The following is a 20,000-nucleotide window of genomic DNA, read 5'->3' on the forward strand; positions in this document are numbered from 1 at the left end:
TACTGCTCCGGTGAAAACCAGGGTTGCCGTGGTGACACGCTGAGGGGCAGATGGCGGCAGTCTCCGGGCAGGTCTCCCTAGCGGCCCACCAATACTTTACACTGAACTAGTACACCAGCCCGGCTCTCATTGGTGCAGCGATGCTCCTTTGGGGCTGTGGTCCTTTGCGGTTGTCGAGAGCTTACAGCTTCCTCTCTACTGTCTGATGAACATAAACAGTCTCAAGTGTGACTCAGAAACTGAAGCAAAAAGGTTCTCTCTTTCAATGTGTTATCCAATGGACTAACGCTATTTGGGGTTTCATGTGATCATCTATCTGTAGAAAATGTTTCCTGTGTTCCATTAGTCTGACCTTTGCTCTTGTGTCTTCCATTGAACTAGCGTAATTTGCCTTTAAGTGTGATCACTTGCATCTCTAGTGAACTGTCCCTGTGTTCCTTTAGTCTGACCTGTGTCCTCCTGTTGTGTCTCCAGGAGCTGTCCTAGCAGCGGCTGTAGCAGAGTGATCCAGTAGCAGTAGCAGGGTTAGAGGTCAGAGATCACCATGGCGGGGCGGGGGACCCGTTACCTCCTCCTGCTTCTGGGGGTCGTGTCTCTGGCCCAGGCCTCCATCTTTCTGTCCAGCCAGCGCCTCAAGGCCCGCTTCCAGAGGGACCGCCGCAACATCCGGCCCAACATCATCCTCATTCTCACTGACGACCAGGACATGGAGCTCGGTGAGTCTGGCTTCACATACTGCTCTCCAACCCTGTTCCCAGAGAGCTCTCATCCTGTAGGTTTTCACTCCAACACTAATCTAGCACCCCTGATTCTAATAATTAGCTGGTTGATAAGATGAATCAGGTTAGTTACAACGGCAGTCGGAGCGAAAACATAAATGAGGGTAGCTCTCCAGAAAAAGGGTAGAAGAGGCCTGCTTTACATCCATCCTATCCTCCTCCCTCTATACAGTAGAGGTCGTCTGGTATTTCGACATTGCGATCATAAGGCATCTACTATCTGACCACATGGGCACCAATCAACCATGAAGACTAAAATACATCATAAATAAATCCAACCTTCCTCCAGGCCTACTCCTCTCATTGTAATGGCTGTCTCGTTGTAATGGCTGTCTCGTTGTAATGGCTGTCTCATTGTAATGGCTGTCTCGTTGTGATGGCTGTCTCGTTGTAATGGCTGCCTCGTTGTAATGGCTGTCTCGCTGTAGTGGCTGTCTAATTATAATGGCTGTCTGGTTGTAATGGCTGTCTTGTAATGGCTGTCTCATTGTAATGACTGTTGTTTATAGCTACCCATTTTAATTGACCACAGGAAGAGAGGCCACGCTGCTGGGCAGTTGTGAGTAACAAACAAAATCAGACGATTAGCAGACAGTCTGTGAGACAGAACCTCCTTGCCCATCCTAACCCATGCCGGACACACAAGTCTTTGTGTTACCGGGACATAGTAAGACATAGTCAGACACACAGATCTCAATGAAAGGGGAAAGAGTGTGCTGCTGAGCTTGACTCCAGCTCTCTCTCTTTCTTTCTCTGTCACGCTCATCTTTCTAGATTCTCTCAGACAGAAAGAGAAATTGTCAGTCTCTTACGCATCTGTTATTATCAAAGGAAATCCAGACACTGTGTGACGACCTCTCATTGAGAAGGAACCCTTTGGCAGGTCAGCAACCATTATACACAGAGTGCATCACTTCCTGTATGCCGTGGGCTCGGCACGCACACCCAACACTCCTCTCTCTGTCTCTATGTCTGCTGTGTTCAGTGGTGGGCTGGCATCGGGACAGGGAGATGGTGGTAGGAGAGAGAGGGGTATAAAACACTTTTCCGCCACAGTCATTTTCACTGCGCTGAGTTACAACGACAAAGCTTCACACCAGCTCACTTCATAACATAGAGGATTTCATCCCCTGAGCCTCACTAGATTAACTGACCGCAACCAGAAAAATTAAAGGAATTTCATTGTTACGGAATGAAAAAGAGACTAATTCCAAATGGAAACCAGTGGTGTTATAGCTCAAATCCTTGGTAATATTTTTCCAAAGAAATTAGAGAACAAAAACTCTACTCCATACAGGGCATTCGGAAAGTATTCAGACCCCTTGACCTTTTCCACATTTTGTTATGTTACATCCTTATTCTAAAAATGTGTTTTAAAAAAACGTTTTCCTCATCAATCTACACACAATACCCCAAAATGACAAAGCAAAAACAATTTTTTATAAATGTTTGCAAATCTATAAAAATAATAATAACTGAAATATCACATTTGCATAAATATTCAGAATCTTTACTCAGTACTTCATTGAAGCCCCTTTGGCAGCTATTACAGCCTCGAGCCTTCTTGGGTATGACATCACAAGCTTGGCACACCTGTATTTTTGGAGTTTCTCCCATTCTTCTCTGTAGATCCTCTCAAGATCTGTCAGGTTGGATGGGGAGCATTGCTGCACAGCTATTTTCAGGCCTCTCCAGAGTTGTTCGATCGGGTTCAAGTCTGGGCTCTGGCTGGGCCACTCAAGAACATCAGAGACTTGTCCCGAAGCCACTCCTGCATTGTCTTGGCTGTGTGCTTAGGGTCGTTGTCCTGTTGAAAGGTGAACCTTCACCCCAGTCTGAGCGGTTGGGAGTAGGTTTTCATCAAGGATCTCACTATACTTTGCTCCATTCATATTTCCCTCGATTCTGACTAGTCTCCCAGTCCCTGCGGCTGAAAAATCCCCACAGCATGATGCTGCCACCACCACCCTTCAACGTAGGGATGGTGCCAGGTTTCCTCCAGACGTGACGCTTGGCATTCAGGCCAAAGAGTTCAATCTTGGTTTTATCAAACCATTGAATCTTGTTTCTCATGGTCTGAGAGTCTTTCGATGCTTTTTGGCAAACTACAAAGCGGGCTGTCATGTGCCTTTTACTGAAGAGTGGCTTCCGTCTGGCCACTCTACCATGAAGACCTGATTGGCGGAGTGCTGCTGAGTTGCTTGTCCTTCTGGAAGGTTCTCCCATCTCCACAGAGGAACTCTGGAACTCTGTCAGAGTGACCATCGGGTTCTTGGTTACCTCCCTGACCAAGGCCCTTCTGCCCCGATTGCTCAGTTTGGCAGGGCGGCCAGCTCTAGAAAGATTCTTGGTTGTTCCAAACTTGTTCCATTTAAGAATGTTGGAGGCCACTGTGTTCTTGGGGTCCTTCAATGCTGCAGAAATGTTTTGGTACCCTTCCCCAGATCTGTGCTTCGACACAATCCTGTCTCAGAGCTCTACGGATAATTCCTTTGACCTCTTGGCTTAGTTTTTGCTCTGACCTTCACTGTCAACTGTGGGACCTTATGTAGACAGGTGTGTGCCTTTCCAAATCATGTCCAATCAATTGAATTTACCACAGGTGGACTCCAATCAAGTTGTAGAAACATCTCAAGGATGATCAATGAAAACAGGATGTACCTGAGCTCAATTTTGAATCTCATAGCAAAAGGTCTGAATACTTATGTATATAAGTATATATTTTGTATTTTTTACAAATTTGCAAACATTTCTTAAAAACTGTTTTTGCTTTGTCATTATGGGATATTGTGTGTAGATTGATGAGGGAAAAGTATTATTTACTACATTTTATTATAAGCAAGTAACGTAACAAAATGTGGAAAAAGTCAAGGGTTCTGAATACTTCCCGAACGCACTGTATATCCTGTTATGTCCTCACCTGAAATGACAGCCAGACCAGGGAGATACCACCACTGCTCTCTGCCAATGACCCTCTCTGCTCTAGGCCACCCGGCACTAAATGGTTGAAAATGCAGGCTTTCTACTGGGCAGCTAACTCTGCATCAAACAGAGTCCTGGACTTGGAGAGCATGTGGCTCTACTGTGATGTAATGACTCGCAGGTGGATACTTGTCCGTCAACGGGTCCCTCTTTAGAACACTCCATTTATGAGGCAGCTGTTCCCTAAACACTAACCACTCTCCACTCTCCAGCTCTCTCAACACTGCATCATAGTTCCCTCGAGTGCCTGAAAATGGACACATCCCGTTCCACCCAGATTGAGGAAAAAGCTTTAGTTATAGTAGTTACCGCTCTCCCTCCTCTGTTTGGTTCAGTCTCCCCTCCCTTTTCCTTTCACGTTGTTGCAGTGTGAAAGGCAGCCTATCTCACATGAATGCAGTTCAATCAGCTGTATCCATCGTCTCATTGTGGCTCCCATTCATTTGCCACAGAGATATGACTGACACAGCTCAATAGCCATGGAGAGGCAGAGATGAAAGCAGATTGAAGAACACCTTGTCAAAGTCATTTTCACATCAATTTACAATTACATTAAGCCTGTGGAAAAAGAGGGGATCTTCCTGAAAGAAAATGGTCCCTGAAGACTTCAGATTTTTGGGATAATTAACTATTGTACTGTGCCTCCTCCTTTGGGCGGCTCTCCAATGGATCCAATGGTCGATCAATATATTGCTTTTTTCAAATGTACAAGCTTATGTAGCGTTTCACAAAATACTGTTTGGAATGAAACTCGCACAGTCCTGTTATCTGTTATCTCCCATGTTAAAGAGAACTTTCCCCTCCCTGTCTGAACCTCTGTAGGACACCATGTTGACATTTCTCTGAATGGCCAGCCCTGTGTTTTAACCTTGTCTGGTTGTTAAAGGCCTGGTGATTGTCTGTGAAAAGGTCAAGTAGCTCAGGACTTCCTCTGTCTGTACACTTCACCCTGCCCTTCCTGGCCCCTCCTCTCTCTATATGTGAGGGGTTGTGTGTGTGTGTGTGTGTGTGTGTGTGTGTGTGTGTGTGTGTGTGTGTGTGTGTGTGTGTGTGTGTGTGTGTGTGTGTGTGTGTGTGTGTGCGTGTGCGCGTGTGCGTGTGCACGTGTGTGTGTGGTCCTGAACCTTTGCCTGGATTGGCTGTACACATTACCTCCAAAGCCCATAAAACTCAGCCACATGTGGAGGATTCATTTTTAATATAGGTCTAAATAGGAAGAGGATCATTTTATTACTGTTCATTCAGAAAAGCCAGGATGAATTTACAAAAGAGGTCAGCTAACAGCTAACTCCCTGCCAAACTCACAGGTCAATCCTTACTCGGATCCTATTGCTCTCAGCATCTCCTCTCTGCCAGCCAGCCAGCCCCCCATCCATCTCCTTTTCATGAAGCCAGCCCCCATCCATCCCATGTTAGGGAAGCTAGCCAGACCCCATTCATCCCCTGTTAGTGAAGCCAGCCAGACCCCATCCATCCCCTGTTAGTGAAGCTAGCCAGACCCCATCCATCCCCTCTTAGTGAAGCCAGCCAGACCCCACCCATCCCCTGTTAGTGAAGCCAGCCAGACCCCACCCATCCCCTGTTAGTGAAGCCATTCCTCTTCTGTCTCTCCTGCCTCTCCTCTTCTCTTCTGCCTCTCCTCTCATGCCTGTACTCTTCTTTGTCTCCTGCCTCTCCTCTTCTCTCCTGCCTCTCCTATTCTCTTCTGCCTCTCCTCTCATGCCTCTACTCTTCTTTGTCTCCTGCCTCTCCTCTTCTCTTCTGCCTCTCTTCTACTGCCTCTCCTATCCTATCCTCTTCTGCCTCTCCTCCTCTCCTGCCTCTCCTCTTCTCTCCTGCCTCTCCTCTCCTCTACTGCCTCTCCTCTACTGCCTCTCCTCTCCTCTACTGCCTCTCCCTCTTCTGCCTCTCCTCTTCACTCCTGCCTCTCCTCTCCTCTACTGCCTCTCCTCTTCTGCCTCTCCTCTCCTCTCCTGCCTCTCCTCTTCTATCCTGCCTCTCCTCTCCTCTCCTCTCCTGCCTCTCCTCTTCCCTCCTGCTTCTCCTCTCCTCTACTGCCTCTCCTCTCCTGCCTCTCCTCTTCTCTCCTGCCTCTCCTCTTCTCTCCTGCTTCTCCTCTCCTCTACTGCCTCTCCTCTCCTGCCTCTCCTCTTCTCCCTGACTCTCCTCTTCTCTCCTGCCTCTCCTCTTCTCTCCTGCCTCTCCTCTCATCTCCTGCCTCTCCTCTCCTCTACTGCCTCTCCTCTTCTGCCTCTCCTCTTATCTCCTGCCTCTCCTCTCCTCTCCTCTCCTCTCCTCTCCTCTCCTCTCCTCTCCTCTCCTCTCCTCTCCTCTCCTCTCCTCTCCTCTCCTCTCCTCTCCTCTCCTCTCCTCTCCTCTCCTCTCCTCTCATCTCATCTCACCTCATCTCCTCTCCTGCCTCTCCTCTCCTCTACTGCCTCTCCTCTTCTGCCTCTCCTCTTCTCTCCTGCCTCTTCTCTCCTGCCTCTCCTCTCCTCTCCTGCCTCTCCTCTCCTCTACTGCCTCTCCTCTTCTGCCTCTCCTCTTCTCTCCTGCCTCTCCTCTTCTCTCCTGCCTCTCCTCTCCTCTCCTGCCTCTCCTCTTATCTCCTGCCTCTCCTCTCCTCTCCTCTCCTCTCCTCTCCTCTCCTCTCCTCTCCTCTCCTCTCCTCTCCTCTCCTCTCCTCTCCTCTCCTCTCCTCTCCTCTCCTCTCTCTCCTCTACTTCCTTGCCTCTCCTCTTCTCCTTTCCTGCCTCTTCTCTTCTCTCCTGCCTCTCCTCTCCTCTCCTGCCTCTTCTCTTCTCTCCTGCCTCTCCTCTCCTGCCACTCCTCTTCTCTCCTGCCTCTCCTCTTCTCTCCTGCCTCTCCTCTCTTCTCCTGCCTCTTCTCTTCTCTCCTGCCTCTCCTCTCCTCTCCTGCCACTCCTCTCCTCTCCTCTACTGCCTCTCCCTCTTCTGCCTCTCCTCTTCACTCCTGCCTCTCCTCTCCTCTACTGCCTCTCCTCTTCTGCCTCTCCTCTCCTCTCCTGCCTCTCCTCTTCTATCCTGCCTCTCCTCTCCTCTCCTCTCCTGCCTCTCCTCTTCCCTCCTGCTTCTCCTCTCCTCTACTGCCTCTCCTCTCCTGCCTCTCCTCTTCTCTCCTGCCTCTCCTCTTCTCTCCTGCTTCTCCTCTCCTCTACTGCCTCTCCTCTCCTGCCTCTCCTCTTCTCCCCTGACTCTCCTCTTCTCTCCTGCCTCTCCTCTTCTCTCCTGCCTCTCCTCTCATCTCCTGCCTCTCCTCTCCTCTACTGCCTCTCCTCTTCTGCCTCTCCTCTTATCTCCTGCCTCTCCTCTCCTCTCCTCTCCTCTCCTCTCCTCTCCTCTCCTCTCCTCTCCTCTCCTCTCCTCTCCTCTCCTCTCCTCTCCTCTCCTCTCCTCTCCTCTCCTCTCCTCTCCTCTCCTCTCCTCCTCTCCTCTCCTCTCCTCTCCTCTCATCTCATCTCACCTCATCTCCTCTCCTGCCTCTCCTCTCCTCTACTGCCTCTCCTCTTCTGCCTCTCCTCTTCTCTCCTGCCTCTTCTCTCCTGCCTCTCCTCTCCTCTCCTGCCTCTCCTCTCCTCTACTGCCTCTCCTCTTCTGCCTCTCCTCTTCTCTCCTGCCTCTCCTCTTCTCTCCTGCCTCTCCTCTCCTCTCCTCTCCTGCCTCTCCTCTTATCTCCTGCCTCTCCTCTCCTCTCCTCTCCTCTCCTCTCCTCTCCTCTCCTCTCCTCTCCTCTCCTCTCCTCTCCTCTCCTCTCCTCTCCTCTCCTCTCCTCTCTCTCCTCTCCTCTCCTCTCCTCTCCTCTCCTCTCCTCTCCTCTACTTCCTTGCCTCTCCTCTTCTCCTTTCCTGCCTCTTCTCTTCTCTCCTGCCTCTCCTCTCCTCTCCTGCCTCTTCTCTTCTCTCCTGCCTCTCCTCTCCTGCCACTCCTCTTCTCTCCTGCCTCTCCTCTTCTCTCCTGCCTCTCCTCTCTTCTCCTGCCTCTTCTCTTCTCTCCTGCCTCTCCTCTCCTCTCCTGCCACTCCTCTCCTCTCCTGCCTCTCCTCTCCTCTCCTGCCTCTTCTCTTCTCTCCTGCCTCTCCTCTCCTGCCACTCCTCTTCTCTCCTGCCTCTCCTCTTCTCTCCTGCCTCTCCTCTCCTGCCTCTTCTCTCCTGCCTCTCCTCTTCTCTCCTGCCTCTCCTCTTCTCTCCTGCCTCTCCTCTCCTCTCCTGCCACTCCTCTCCTCTCCTGCCTCTCCTCTCCTCTCCTGCCTCTTCTCTTCTCTCCTGCCTCTCCTCTCCTCTCCTGCCTCTTCTCTTCTCTCCTGCCTCTCCTCTCCTCTCCTGCCACTCCTCTTCTCTCCTGCCTCTCCTCTTCTCTCCTGCCTCTCCTCTCCTGCCTCTTCTCTCCTGCCTCTCCTCTTCTCTCCTGCCTCTCCTCTTCTCTCCTGCCTCTCCTCTCCTCTCCTGCCTCTCCTCTTCTGCCTCTCCTCTTCTCTCCTGCCTCTCCTCTTCTCTCCTGCCTCTCCTCTCCTGCCTCTTCTCTCCTGCCTCTCCTCTTCTCTCCTGCCTCTCCTCTTCTCTCCTGCCTCTCCTCTCCTCTCCTGCCACTCCTCTTCTCTCCTGCCTCTCCTCTTCTCTCCTGCCTCTCCTCTTCTCTCCTGTCTCTCCTCTCCTGCTTCTCCTGCCTCTCCTCTTCTCTCCTGCCTCTCCTCTTCTCTCCTGTCTCTCCTCCCCTGCTTCTCCTGCCTCTCCTCTCACTCCTCTCCTCTCCTGCCTCTCCTCTCCTCTCCTGCCTCTCCTCTTCTTTCGCGCCTCTCCTCTCCTGCCTCTCCTCTGCTCTCCTTTGTGTTGTCTGTTTAATCCTCTTTATCATCCCAGGAGAGGGACAGACATCGAGGCCCTTCTCACCATATCCCTTCCTCGCTCCTTCCTTCTCACACACGCATAATTAGCAGAACAGATAACATTCTCCCTCTATTGACATGGTATTGTTTAGTGGTGCGTGTGGGCTACCTCCTGCTAGTTACATGTCTGCCTGGAACAGATCTGACCCGTGTTTGTGTTTCTCTCGCTCCCTCTCTGTCCCTCCTCAGGCTCCATGCAGGCTATGAATAAGACCCGACGTATCATGGAGCAGGGCGGGACTCACTTCTCCAACGCCTTTGTGACCACGCCCATGTGCTGTCCTTCACGCTCCTCCATGCTGACGGGGAAGTACGTTCACAACCACAACACCTACACCAACAACGAGAACTGTTCCTCCCCTTCCTGGCAGGCCCAGCACGAGACTAGGACCTTCGGAGTGTACCTCAACAACACCGGCTACAGGACAGGTCAGTGGTCCGTACAGAGCGACACACACACACAGACGTACAGACAGGCACGCACACACACACACACCTGAGGCTACCCAACTCTCTGAAGGCATGTATCTCCTATTCAATTAAGCCAAACACTCATTTAATTGAGAACTCAAATATTTGTCATAATTAGGTTACACATTGCACACCCTCAGTGAAAGCCATTAGATGGGTTTTCCACTGCCTGGTGTTCTGTTCTCTACTGATGCTGAGTGTGCTAGCTAGGCAGTAGCCTGAGTGGGGCTGAGAACACTGGGGGCTGTGCCAAATAGCACCATATTACCTATAAAGTGCACTACCACCCTATGGGCCCGGGTCAACAGTAGTGCACTATAAAAGGAATAGGGTGCCATTTGGGATGCACACCGGGCCTCTCTGAGTGGATGGCCATTATCTGTGATGGGCTCCACTGTTTCACCTACACAGACGCTGACATTCTGTGTCTCGTCCACTCTGTTCCTATTGCATCAGGTAGACCTATCTACAGTCATAACAGAAGAAACGACATGTCTGGAGCCAGCTCTTCATGCTCTTTTTCCTGTCCTCCAGAAATCACTGGAATTATGGGAAGAACACACATAAGCATGCACACACACACACACACACACATACACACACACACACATGATCAAGATGGCGCCGACAGAGAGGGTCGCCTCGCTTTTAGTCCTTAGGAGACTTTGCAGTGTTTAGTTTTTTTATGTATCACAAGCATTTCGCTACACTCACAATGACATCTGCTAACCATGTGCATGTGACCAATACAATTTGATTTGATTTGATCCGTTATTGTTTAATGCGCACACGTGCACTCAATTTCAAAACACGCATTTGATGATGTGGTTATGTGCTCCTTCCACAAACATTTAAAGTTAAATCTTTGTGACTCGTTCCAAAATGAAAGGAGAAGCTCTGCACTACTGTCCCAATGTCGTATTTCCCCACGCATTCTTTGAAATCCTGATCAGGACTGTAGAAAGTCAACAGAGTTTCCAATCAGTCCAGAAAATGGCACTCGGTGACAACTAGACATGCTGTAGCGTCTGTTCCAAGTAGACTCCCTAGAAATCCTCCATGTTCTCACGGACGGAAACAGCAACCCACGTCTGTCTACCCCGACGTCTTGTGGCAGCCCATCAGTTCTGTGTTCACGTTGAGCCCCTGAAGAACTTCCCTTTCCCCCGGAGGGATGCACTGTGGCTGGGCCAGTAGTGTGTGGTTGGTGGTGCCGCTTACACTGTAACTCTGCTGATTTAGAATCAGGTCCCCCGCTGTGCTGTCCATATAATCGTATTATGATCTAAAAGACTAAACTGATCCTATATCAGCAATCCTAGACTCTTTGTAAAAACAGGCCAGTTAAGAACAAACTGTTTTTTTTTTAACTATTAGAAAAATCACCAGGTGGAGAAACTCTATGTATGTATACACAGTGAGCTCCAAAAATATTGGGACAGTGGTTATGCACTTCAGCACCTTGGATTTGAAATGATACAATGACTGTGAGGTTAAAGTGCAGACTGACAGCTTTCATTTGAGGGTATTTTCATCCACATCAGGTGAACCGTTTCGAAATTACAGCACTTATTGTACATAGTCCTCACACTTCTACATTCATGTGGATGCTACCATGATTATGGATCATCCTGAATGAATCGTGAATAATGAGGAGTGAGAAAGTTAGTCTCGCAAATATACCCCGAGACATGCTAATCTCTCACCCTTACCAATAACAGGGAAGGTTCGCATTTTTGGAGGGGTATGATATTTGTACATCTAACTTTCTCAATCTCGGAGTGTTCAGAGTGCACACTGGACGCTCTGGCCGAGGAGTAGGGTTGATCTGAGCGTTGATCTTGACCTAACAACTGCAGTCAAGCACCCAAGCTAACAGGCTAACGTTGGCTAGCTTGCTAGCTACTTCAAGACACAAATGAGAGAACAGCTCACTCTGACCATTTTACTCACCCTAGCAGAGCTGGTTAGGCTGTTTTCATGTTATCCAGAGCGTTGGTGACTGCAACTGCGCTGCTGGCAACAATTTAATGAAGCTTTTTTGCCAACGTTTACTGACACCGCCCATCTTCAACGGGTGTTGAGCGTTCGTAAAATCGGCCGTCATTCTGCTCTCTGGCACATTCAGATGAGAGTGCTCTGGAATCAGAGCAGGTAACCAGGGAGAATTTACCAGCTACGTCTATCGACAGTTGTCGCAGTGGCTTCATGAACATTCTATTGATATGGTTACTTGCATAGTGGAGAGCAACACTTATGCAGTTCTACTACGTGATATCTTTCATAAAAGCCCGTTTGAAAGGATTACCTACACATACTGACCAGCTCATATTATAGACAGAAGAGTGCTACAGTACAGGGCAGACCAATCCAAACCATCTCTCAGCATGTCCAGCCCACTCAGTATCTCATCCAATCATGGCTAGCGGGAAGGTTGCTGACTTTTTCTATAGCTATACCAACTAGGCTCGTAATTTAACAATTGTATTCATTTACAGATGGCATACAAGTTTGTTATTAAGACACATGAAAGTTCACATGTTCCAGAAGGGATTTCTGCCCCAAAACTAATTTTGATTTTTTTTAAAAGTTCTCCTGTGAAGTAGTGGTGCACGACATACACCTAGTTTCCTGAAACGAGTCACAATTGTTGCTACTAAGTATTGTTTGTTTCTTGAAAACTCAAGAGATTTCATTCTGCAAAATGTCAAATAAATAATGTAGTATTCACCCTTAGCTACTTCCTGGTAATCCACCTGGAGGGGAGCAGATCAGTCTTGTCTCTGACATTTATCCATTCCAAATTCAGCAGAAGCAGCAGTAGCAGCACTTGGACAGCCAGAGCTTTTTACTTCCTATGCTTATGCTTTCATCGATCCGTCTGTTGGTTTGTTAGTGCACCCGCAACAGCTGAATCATGAGTATTGACGTACGTGTCAGTGACATTTCAGCCTCCACCGCCCAATCCCTCCTTCCTCCATCCATCCTTTCACAAGAAAAGCAAATGATGAAGTGTGCAGATGAAACCAATTAGATTGGATGTAACTAAGTGAATTGAATTGGCTTTTCTGCCTTTGTCCTGTGGTCCACCATGTAGGCTTCTTTGGGAAGTACCTGAATGAGTACAACGGTTCCTATATTCCTCCTGGATGGAGGGAGTGGGTGGGGCTGGTCAAGAACTCCCGCTTCTACAACTACACCCTGTGCAGGAACGGAGTCAGAGAGAAACACGGCTGCGAGTACCCTAAGGTCTGTATAATATCTGTGTGTGTTACTTCTCTGGTGCTGTGCTCTGCCTATGGCTGTGTGCACGATATAATCTAGGGTTCAGATCTTACATCAGCCATCAACTATGACCCACTCTTCATTTCCCTACATTTACCCACTGTATCTTCTCTCAACATGTTTCCCAACGGCATAGAAATATTTAACTGTCCTGTTTCCCAGCACCACCCCATAGCCTGTCCAGCACAACACCTGGTCCCAGTTTAGTTCTAGTGGAGCCTGCCAACTCTTTCCAGGAATGGGTTCCTCCCACAGTAGAGAGGGATGGAGGGGGAGGAGCAGGAACACTGCCCTGCAGATGTACACTACCTGTTCACTAAAGGCTCTATCTCCATCCCTCACGGCCACTGTCTCAGAGAGGGGGTAAGAGAGTAGGGGCAGGAGGAGGAGAGGAAAAGAGGAGTGTGGAACACTGCCCTGCAGATGTACACTACCTGTTCACTAAAGGCTCTATCTCCATCCCTCACGGCCACTGTCTCAGAGAGGGGGTAAGAGAGTAGGGGCAGGAGGAGGAGAGGAAAAGACGAGTGTGGAACAATGACTGCATATTCCCCATGGCTCGTTCTCAGACCACTATCTGGAACCTTCTCCTTGTCATTCCAGTCTCTGTTCTCATGGAGGAAGAGACATCTCTGAAGAGGCTATTTACTGCAATAGTATATTAGTTAGACATCTGAAGTGTTTGATGAAACATTGTCCTGGAAAGGAAAGGGAAAGGGGGATACCTAGTCAGTTCTGAATGCATTCAACTGAAATGGGTCTTCCGCATTTAACCCACCCCTCTGAATCAGAGGTGCCAAGGGCTGCCTCAATTGACACCCATGTCTTCGGTGCCCTGGGGAACAGTGGGTTAACGGAGCAGAACGACAGATTTTCACCTTGCCAGCTCGGGGAATCGATCCAGCAATCTTTCGGGTACTGAGAGAGCTAGCATGTGGTGACTTGCAAGAATCTGTTTAAGAGAGTCCAGCTGACAAAACAGACATTTGTGGAAAGTGTATTTACTGATGTCCCCTTTCGTTGTGAGGATGTTAAAAATCATTATATTAATAATGTATATATTAAAATTATATTTCATCTTCTTGCAGGACTACTTTACGGATCTCATCACAGAGGACAGCCTCAACTACTTCCGTTCCTCTAAGAGGATATACCCACACCGGCCAGTGATGATGGTGATGAGCCACGCTGCCCCACACGGGCCGGAAGACTCCGCACCACAATACAGCACTGCCTTCCCCAACGCATCCCAGCACATGTGAGTGTCTGGAACACACAAGCAAGCATGCACAGATTGCACGAACCATGAAGTGGCTTTACTGTGTAAAGAAACAACATCATTCTGACTCCTGCACTTACAAAAGCAATAACATTAACCTTTTATGCAGTGATGTTTTCATAAAACAAGGTTTCTTGTGTCAATGAGTAATGTCGAGAACTATATATGATTCCAAGATAAAGCAATATTTCCAGTTCTCTCCTTTTCTACGAATCTTCAAGGAAAAGCAGTTATCGGCTCCAGTGAACAATGTGTCACTTTCCCCCTTTATTCTCTCTCATTCTCTCCCTCTCTCTCTTTCCCTCTCCCCTTCCCTCTTTCCCTCTCCCCTTCCCTCTTTCCCTCTGAAAAAGAGCGGACTCCGATAGAGATGCCAGTTTAGATATAGGTTCAAATGTCCCGGCGTCGCGGTTTAGAATGGCCAGCAGGAAACAGGGATACAATCAACATTTTATTACCACACACGGCAAACAGGAAGAGGAGACGAGTAGCTGTGAAAGTGGTTTTATGGTCAGTGACGCACTAACACACAGTTGGGGTCATGATGTGAGTTGAGGTGGAGGACAGGAGTTTATAGAGGTCGTCTCAACCTGCCCTCCTGTAAACCACTAAAGAGCTGAGAGGCAGAGGGTTTTTTGCTGCTCCCAGGTAGAGCCTCTGATTGGCTGACTAGGTCATGTGACTCTGGTTGGACCTAGCAACCGAGTGTTCCAGGAGAAGGGGTGTGAACGTTGGGGGGCAGAGTGTCTGTGAACAATAGAAAGCCCATCCCCCCCAGTACCTCTACTCTCTTCGGGGTAATAACGTTTCTTAAAGTTGTCTCTGAGAGAGGGTAAGAGAGGGCCCTGAGAAGTACTCATGGGCAACTGTAAGGGTGTTCTACACCCTCCCTCCATCTATCTTTGCACACACCAGTACTCTCATTGCAGTCATATCCATCAGGGCTTGTCGGTGCCATTCCCAGCCATGCTGGGTTGTGTGTGTGTGTGTGTGTGTGTGTGTGTGTGTGTGTGTGTGTGTGTGTGTGTGTGTGTGTGTGTGTGTGTGTGTGTGTGCGCGCGCGCGTGTGTGCACTCTGTGGGCTCTCTCTCCTGCCTCTGAACAAATGCGTGTTCACTTTCTTAAACACTGAAACACTGAAACACAGGCATACAAACAAACACACACAAATGCACACATCAACACACATTGTATCACTGCTCTGTGCTTTAGATTTAGAGGCATCCCATGAGGCACAATCAGCGTGTAGTGGCTGTGATCGCTGTATCGTGTCTAAGGCACCCAGCAGTGCTGCGTCTGAACTGGGCACACTGCAGAGAACTGTATCCCACAACCCTGCCTGGACACAACACTACACTACACAGCCTTTTGGCATGTGTTGCTGTTGTAATTTGACCCCTGAAAGCCTGTAGCTGGGATGGGAGGCTGCTCTCTCGCCCCTACTCACCTTCTCCCTCACCCCTCAGGTGCACCCTGTTCCCTGCTATCCCTATCTCTCTCGCTCTCTCTCTGATAATGCCAAACTCTTTCCCTTCATCTCCTCCTCTCACCCTCTGTAGCTCTGGGCTGATGGTAAATGAAGGCAGCGATGCACATATCATGTACACTGTCAGAGATGGCACTGGCTGATTTCACTGCCTGTCGGTCCCTGACTGGGCCTGCTGGGAGATTACACTGTGATGGGTAGAGGGTGGAACGGGCTGGGAGAGGAGGGGGAGAAGGGGGGAGGTGATGGCTGATTCCTGTAGAAAGTCACGCCCACACTGCATGTAGGACAAAACAAACAGGCATGCCCTCCGATACATAGCGGATAAACAGTCAGGGGGCTTCGTCAGGCTAATGCAAGGGAGAGAGAGAGAGGAAAGGATGGGAGGGTGGAGAAGAGACTGGGGGGGGGGAAGGGGGAAACAGAGAGGTGATAGATAGAAAGAAAGAAACAGGGGGAGAGAGAAGGTGAGCGAAGGGAATGAGGAGAACAATGGGGATATAAGATAAATGGTGACAAACAGAGAAAGTAAAGAGAAAGATCAATGAGTGTTTGGCAGGTTGTTGTTAGTCCGTGGTCGTGATGAGCAGGGAACAAAAAGCAAACAGTGGTCCATGTAGCCTGTACAGATCCAAGAATGGATTATTCTTGTCCTAATGGCTTTTAAATGTCCTGACGTTCTATTAATCCCTGTTTCATAAGAAGTACCCCTCTCTCTCTCTCTCCCTCCGATGGTCTTTATAGTCCTGATAGGAACTCTCAGTCCAGAGCCTGGTGTTCCTCTCATCTGTCCCCTCTAACAGTACAAACCCATTAGTTGGAGTGTCAGCTGAGCCCGCTCTAATGCCACTCTTGCTTGCTTAGTGGTGTGTTATTTTATGTGGTGGTGTTTATTTTTTAATTGCCTCAGTACTCTCGCTGTCTCCTCTGTAGAGGGCTTTTATTTTCTCTGTTTCAATCACGCTGACGGCCTGTCCTCCCCTTTACCGCTCTCTGAGGAACTTTTCACTTTATACAGGACTACGTTTTTAGTTTGGGCTCTCTCTAACTCGCAGGGAGTTTTCTCTCCTGTAGCACCTTGTGTTTTGTCCCTGTGGTCCAGACTGTTTGCTCAACCCTAAGAACCCCTCCAAAGAACCCCTCCTTGTCTTTCATGAATTCATCAGAACACCCTTGGCCTCCCTATAGTTACCCCAATAATCCACCATGTCAAATTCCTCTGTGCCCCTGTTCAGTTTGCCCTGCTTGGCTACAAAGCTAGCATAATTTTCCTCCCAGTAATTACCTCCCTGCACCATGGAAACCTCCTCTTAACCACTCCCCCTCACTTCCTCCCTCCATCAAAGACCTTTTTGCCCCCTACGTAGTCAAATCAAATCCCCCTTCTATTCTCACCCCCTCCACTCACATTCCCCTGTAGCTTCGCCCCTGCTTCCATCAAGCCATGGTGTCACAAGCCCTCTATAACCCCTATCGCCTCCAATCTCCAACTATGAAATTCCTCACTTTTCCATCTTCTGTGCAATTCCGACTTCCACTCGGTTATTGGAAGTTGTTCTGTGTGGGAGAGAGGAAAAACGCTTGATTGCCTTTGAGACCCGGTGGTGATTGTCCCTGACCCCAACAATCATATTTTTTCTCCCCTTTTAAGTGGAGATAGCTTAGTGGTTCAGAAGCAGCTGGGAGTCTTAGACGTGAGAGACCTGTGAGAATTGAACGGATTACAACATTGTGGAGACCCTGCATGGTGAAGGAGAGAGAGAAAAGGAGAGAGTGGAAGGGAGGGAAGTCTAGAGTTTAGAGAGGACATTTTACTCTAAACCAGAGAAAAACAAATGCAGCTGATCCGTTAGAACTGTGTTGCACAGCTTGCCCACACTCACAGCTGGGTCTTTCCACAAAATAAATGCCTTTTGTGTCCCTCTTATATTTAAAGTAGAAATTGTGCACCAATATTGGATTTTAAGAGCTTCTATTAAATGAAGTGCCCTTTAACCCTGTCCACCCTGTGTCACTTCTAGGAAGATTTTAACCACCTTCTTTTCCCCCCAAACTTTCTCCAAGTTTCACCGTCATTGTAAAGCCCTAGTTATTTTGTTGCTTTGACAAAGTCATTTCTGAAGTTGATTTATTTAATGTGATTAGTGTTTCATTTAAGTCTGTCCCTCATTCTAAGGTCAACCCTGTTACGTGAACTACACTCTCGTTTTAACACGGTAAAACTATTTCTTTTAAGTTGGTTCTATACTTTTGGGCCATTTTCTGGTGTTTTGTGGTGAAAACTGAGCTGGTTGAGCATGACACGTCAACCCTGTTACCCACAGATAGACAGGCTAGAAATATTTTAACAATTTCATTTGTTCTTGTGAAGCTTGCATTCAATTGCCACTCCCTGTTGCACTCAAAAGGTAGCGAATTAGTGGATCGAGCCAGCTATCAAAGCCACAGCACAGAGCTAGTGGACAGTGGACAGTCTGTGTGCGAGGTACAGGGGGACAAAGGAAAGAGGGAGAAAGCAAGAGAGATAGGGAGGCAGTTACGAAGGGAGGGTGAGATGGAGAGAACCGTTGAAAGTGGAGGGGAGTAACTCAATCACATGATAAGAGCCATTTGTTTCCAAGAGATAATTCAGATGGTGGTGATGTCCCTCGCCTTGTCGTTTTCTGCTGTGTGTGTGTGTGTGTGTGTGTGTGTGTGTGTGTGTGTGTGTGTGTGTGTGTGTGTGTGTGTGTGTGTGTGTGCGTGTGCGTGTGCGTGTGCGTGTGCGTGTGCGTGTGCGTGTGCGTGTGTGTGTGTGTGCGCGTGTGTGTGTGTGTGTGTGTGTGTGAATGCGCAGGGCAAAGTAATGAATGTCTTTGCTCCTAGTCATTAATCACACACGCACACAACATCCTCCCACTGCACAACTCACAGGAGCCTCATCTCTCTCTGTGCCAAAAGGCAAGCCAGTTTTTTTTAATTAAACCAATGACCAGCCACCAGCCCCAATTACACTGAGCAGTCCCGTCTTAGAATACATCCCCATCCTCCCACTGTCCTGATATATTATAGAATTACTCTCCTGGCTCACACAGGCACACACACACACATTCCCAGCTAACCATATTTTTACCCCAAAGCAGCCATGCATGTATAGACATTTTTCACTGTAGACATTTGTCTTCTGTACAACATACAGTACATTCTGAAAGTATTCAGACTCCTTAATTTCCCCCACATTTTGTTACGTTACAGCCTTATTCTAAAATGGATTACATTTGTTTGTTTTTTTACTTATCAATATACACCCCATAATGACAAAGTGAAAACTGTTTTTTAGAACTTTGCAAAAAAACTTTAAAAAATGTAATTAATAATTTACATAATTTAATTTGGGCCATTTTCTGGTGTTTTGTGGTGAAAACTGAGCTGGTTGAGCATGACACGTCAACTCTGTTACCCACAGATAGACAGGCTAGAAATATTTTAACAATTTCATTTGTTCTTGTGAAGCTTGTATTTAATTGCCACTCCCTGTTGCACACAAGCTTCAATCCCCCTTCAATCCCTCTCACGGTCAACCTGGTTACTTTATTTGTCACTTGAGATGGGAACATAGGATTTTTTATTCAGTCCATATTATGGCAAGAACAGCTCAAATAAGCAAAGATAAATGACAGTACGACACAAAAAATGTCAAGAACTTTTAAAGTTTCTTCAAGTGCAGTCGCAAAACCATCAAGCGCTATGATGAAACTGGCTCTCATGTGGACCGCCACAGGAAAGGAGGAGCCCAAATAAATGCTTCACAGAGTTCAAGTCACAGACACATCTCAACATCAACTGTTCAGAGGAGACTGCGTGAATCAGGCCTTCATGGTCGGATTGCTGAAAAGAAACCACTACTAAAGGACACCAATAAGAAGAAGAGACTTGCTTGGTCCAAGAAACACGAGCAATGGACATTAGACCGGTGTAAATTTGTCCTTTGGTCTGGAGTACAAATTGGAGAGATATGGTTCCAACCACTGTCTTTGTGAGATGCGGTGTGGGTGAATGGATGATCTCCGCATGTGTATTTCCCACTGTAAAGCATGGAGGAGGAGGTGTTATGGTGTGGGGGTGCATTGCTGTTGACACTGTCTGTGATTGATTTAGAATTCAAGGCACACTTAACCAGCATGGCTACCACAACATTCTGCAGCGACACGCCATCCCATCAGGCTTGGACTTAGTGGGATTCTCGTTAGTTTTTAAACAGGACTGTGACCCAACACACCTCCAGAATGTGTTTGGACTATTTTACCAAGAAGGAGAGTGATGGAGCGTCAGATGCATCAGATGACCTGGCCTCCACAATTGCCCCAACCGCAACCAAATTTAGATGGTTTGGGATGAGTCAGACCTCAAAGGGAAGGAAAAGCAGCCAACAAGAGCTCAGCATATGTGGGAACTCCTTCAAGACTGTTGGAAAAGCATTCCAGGTGAAGCTGGTTGAGAGAATGCCAAGAGTGTGCCAAGCTGTCATCAAGGCAAAGGGTGGCTATTTGAAGAATCTCAAATATGAAATATATTTAGATTTGTTTAACACTTTTTTGCTTACAACATGATTCCATATGTGTTATTTCATAGTTTTGATGTCTTCACTATTATTCACTATACAATGTAGAAACAAGTAAAAAATAAAGAAAAACCCTAGGAATGTGTGGGTGTTCTAAACCATTTGACTGGTAGTATGTGTAAATGTACTATTTAAGTTTCTCTTTTTTTTTACATTTGCAAAAAATGTCTAAAAACCTGTTTTTGCTTTGTCATTATGGGGTATTGTGTGTAGATT

At 47.9% G+C, this 20,000-nt stretch overlaps 1 protein-coding gene across 6 annotated transcripts in view; it reads left to right on the plus strand.

The window, feature by feature from the left end:
• Positions 1–20,000, plus strand: part of LOC112232642 (extracellular sulfatase Sulf-2) — a 203,512-nt gene that overhangs the window by 154,761 nt on the left and 28,751 nt on the right. For all 6 annotated transcript variants that reach the window (XM_024399821.2, XM_042299428.1, XM_024399820.2 and 3 more), the window contains 4 exons: positions 475–716; positions 8,853–9,092; positions 12,232–12,383; positions 13,508–13,677. In XM_024399821.2, the coding sequence (XP_024255589.1) occupies positions 545–716; positions 8,853–9,092; positions 12,232–12,383; positions 13,508–13,677 (734 nt within the window). In that variant the 5' untranslated portion in view covers positions 475–544. The remainder of the gene's footprint in view (positions 1–474; positions 717–8,852; positions 9,093–12,231; positions 12,384–13,507; positions 13,678–20,000) is intronic.

Source organism: Oncorhynchus tshawytscha, linkage group LG16, assembly GCF_018296145.1.
Source record: "Oncorhynchus tshawytscha isolate Ot180627B linkage group LG16, Otsh_v2.0, whole genome shotgun sequence".
NCBI lineage: Eukaryota > Metazoa > Chordata > Actinopteri > Salmoniformes > Salmonidae > Oncorhynchus > Oncorhynchus tshawytscha.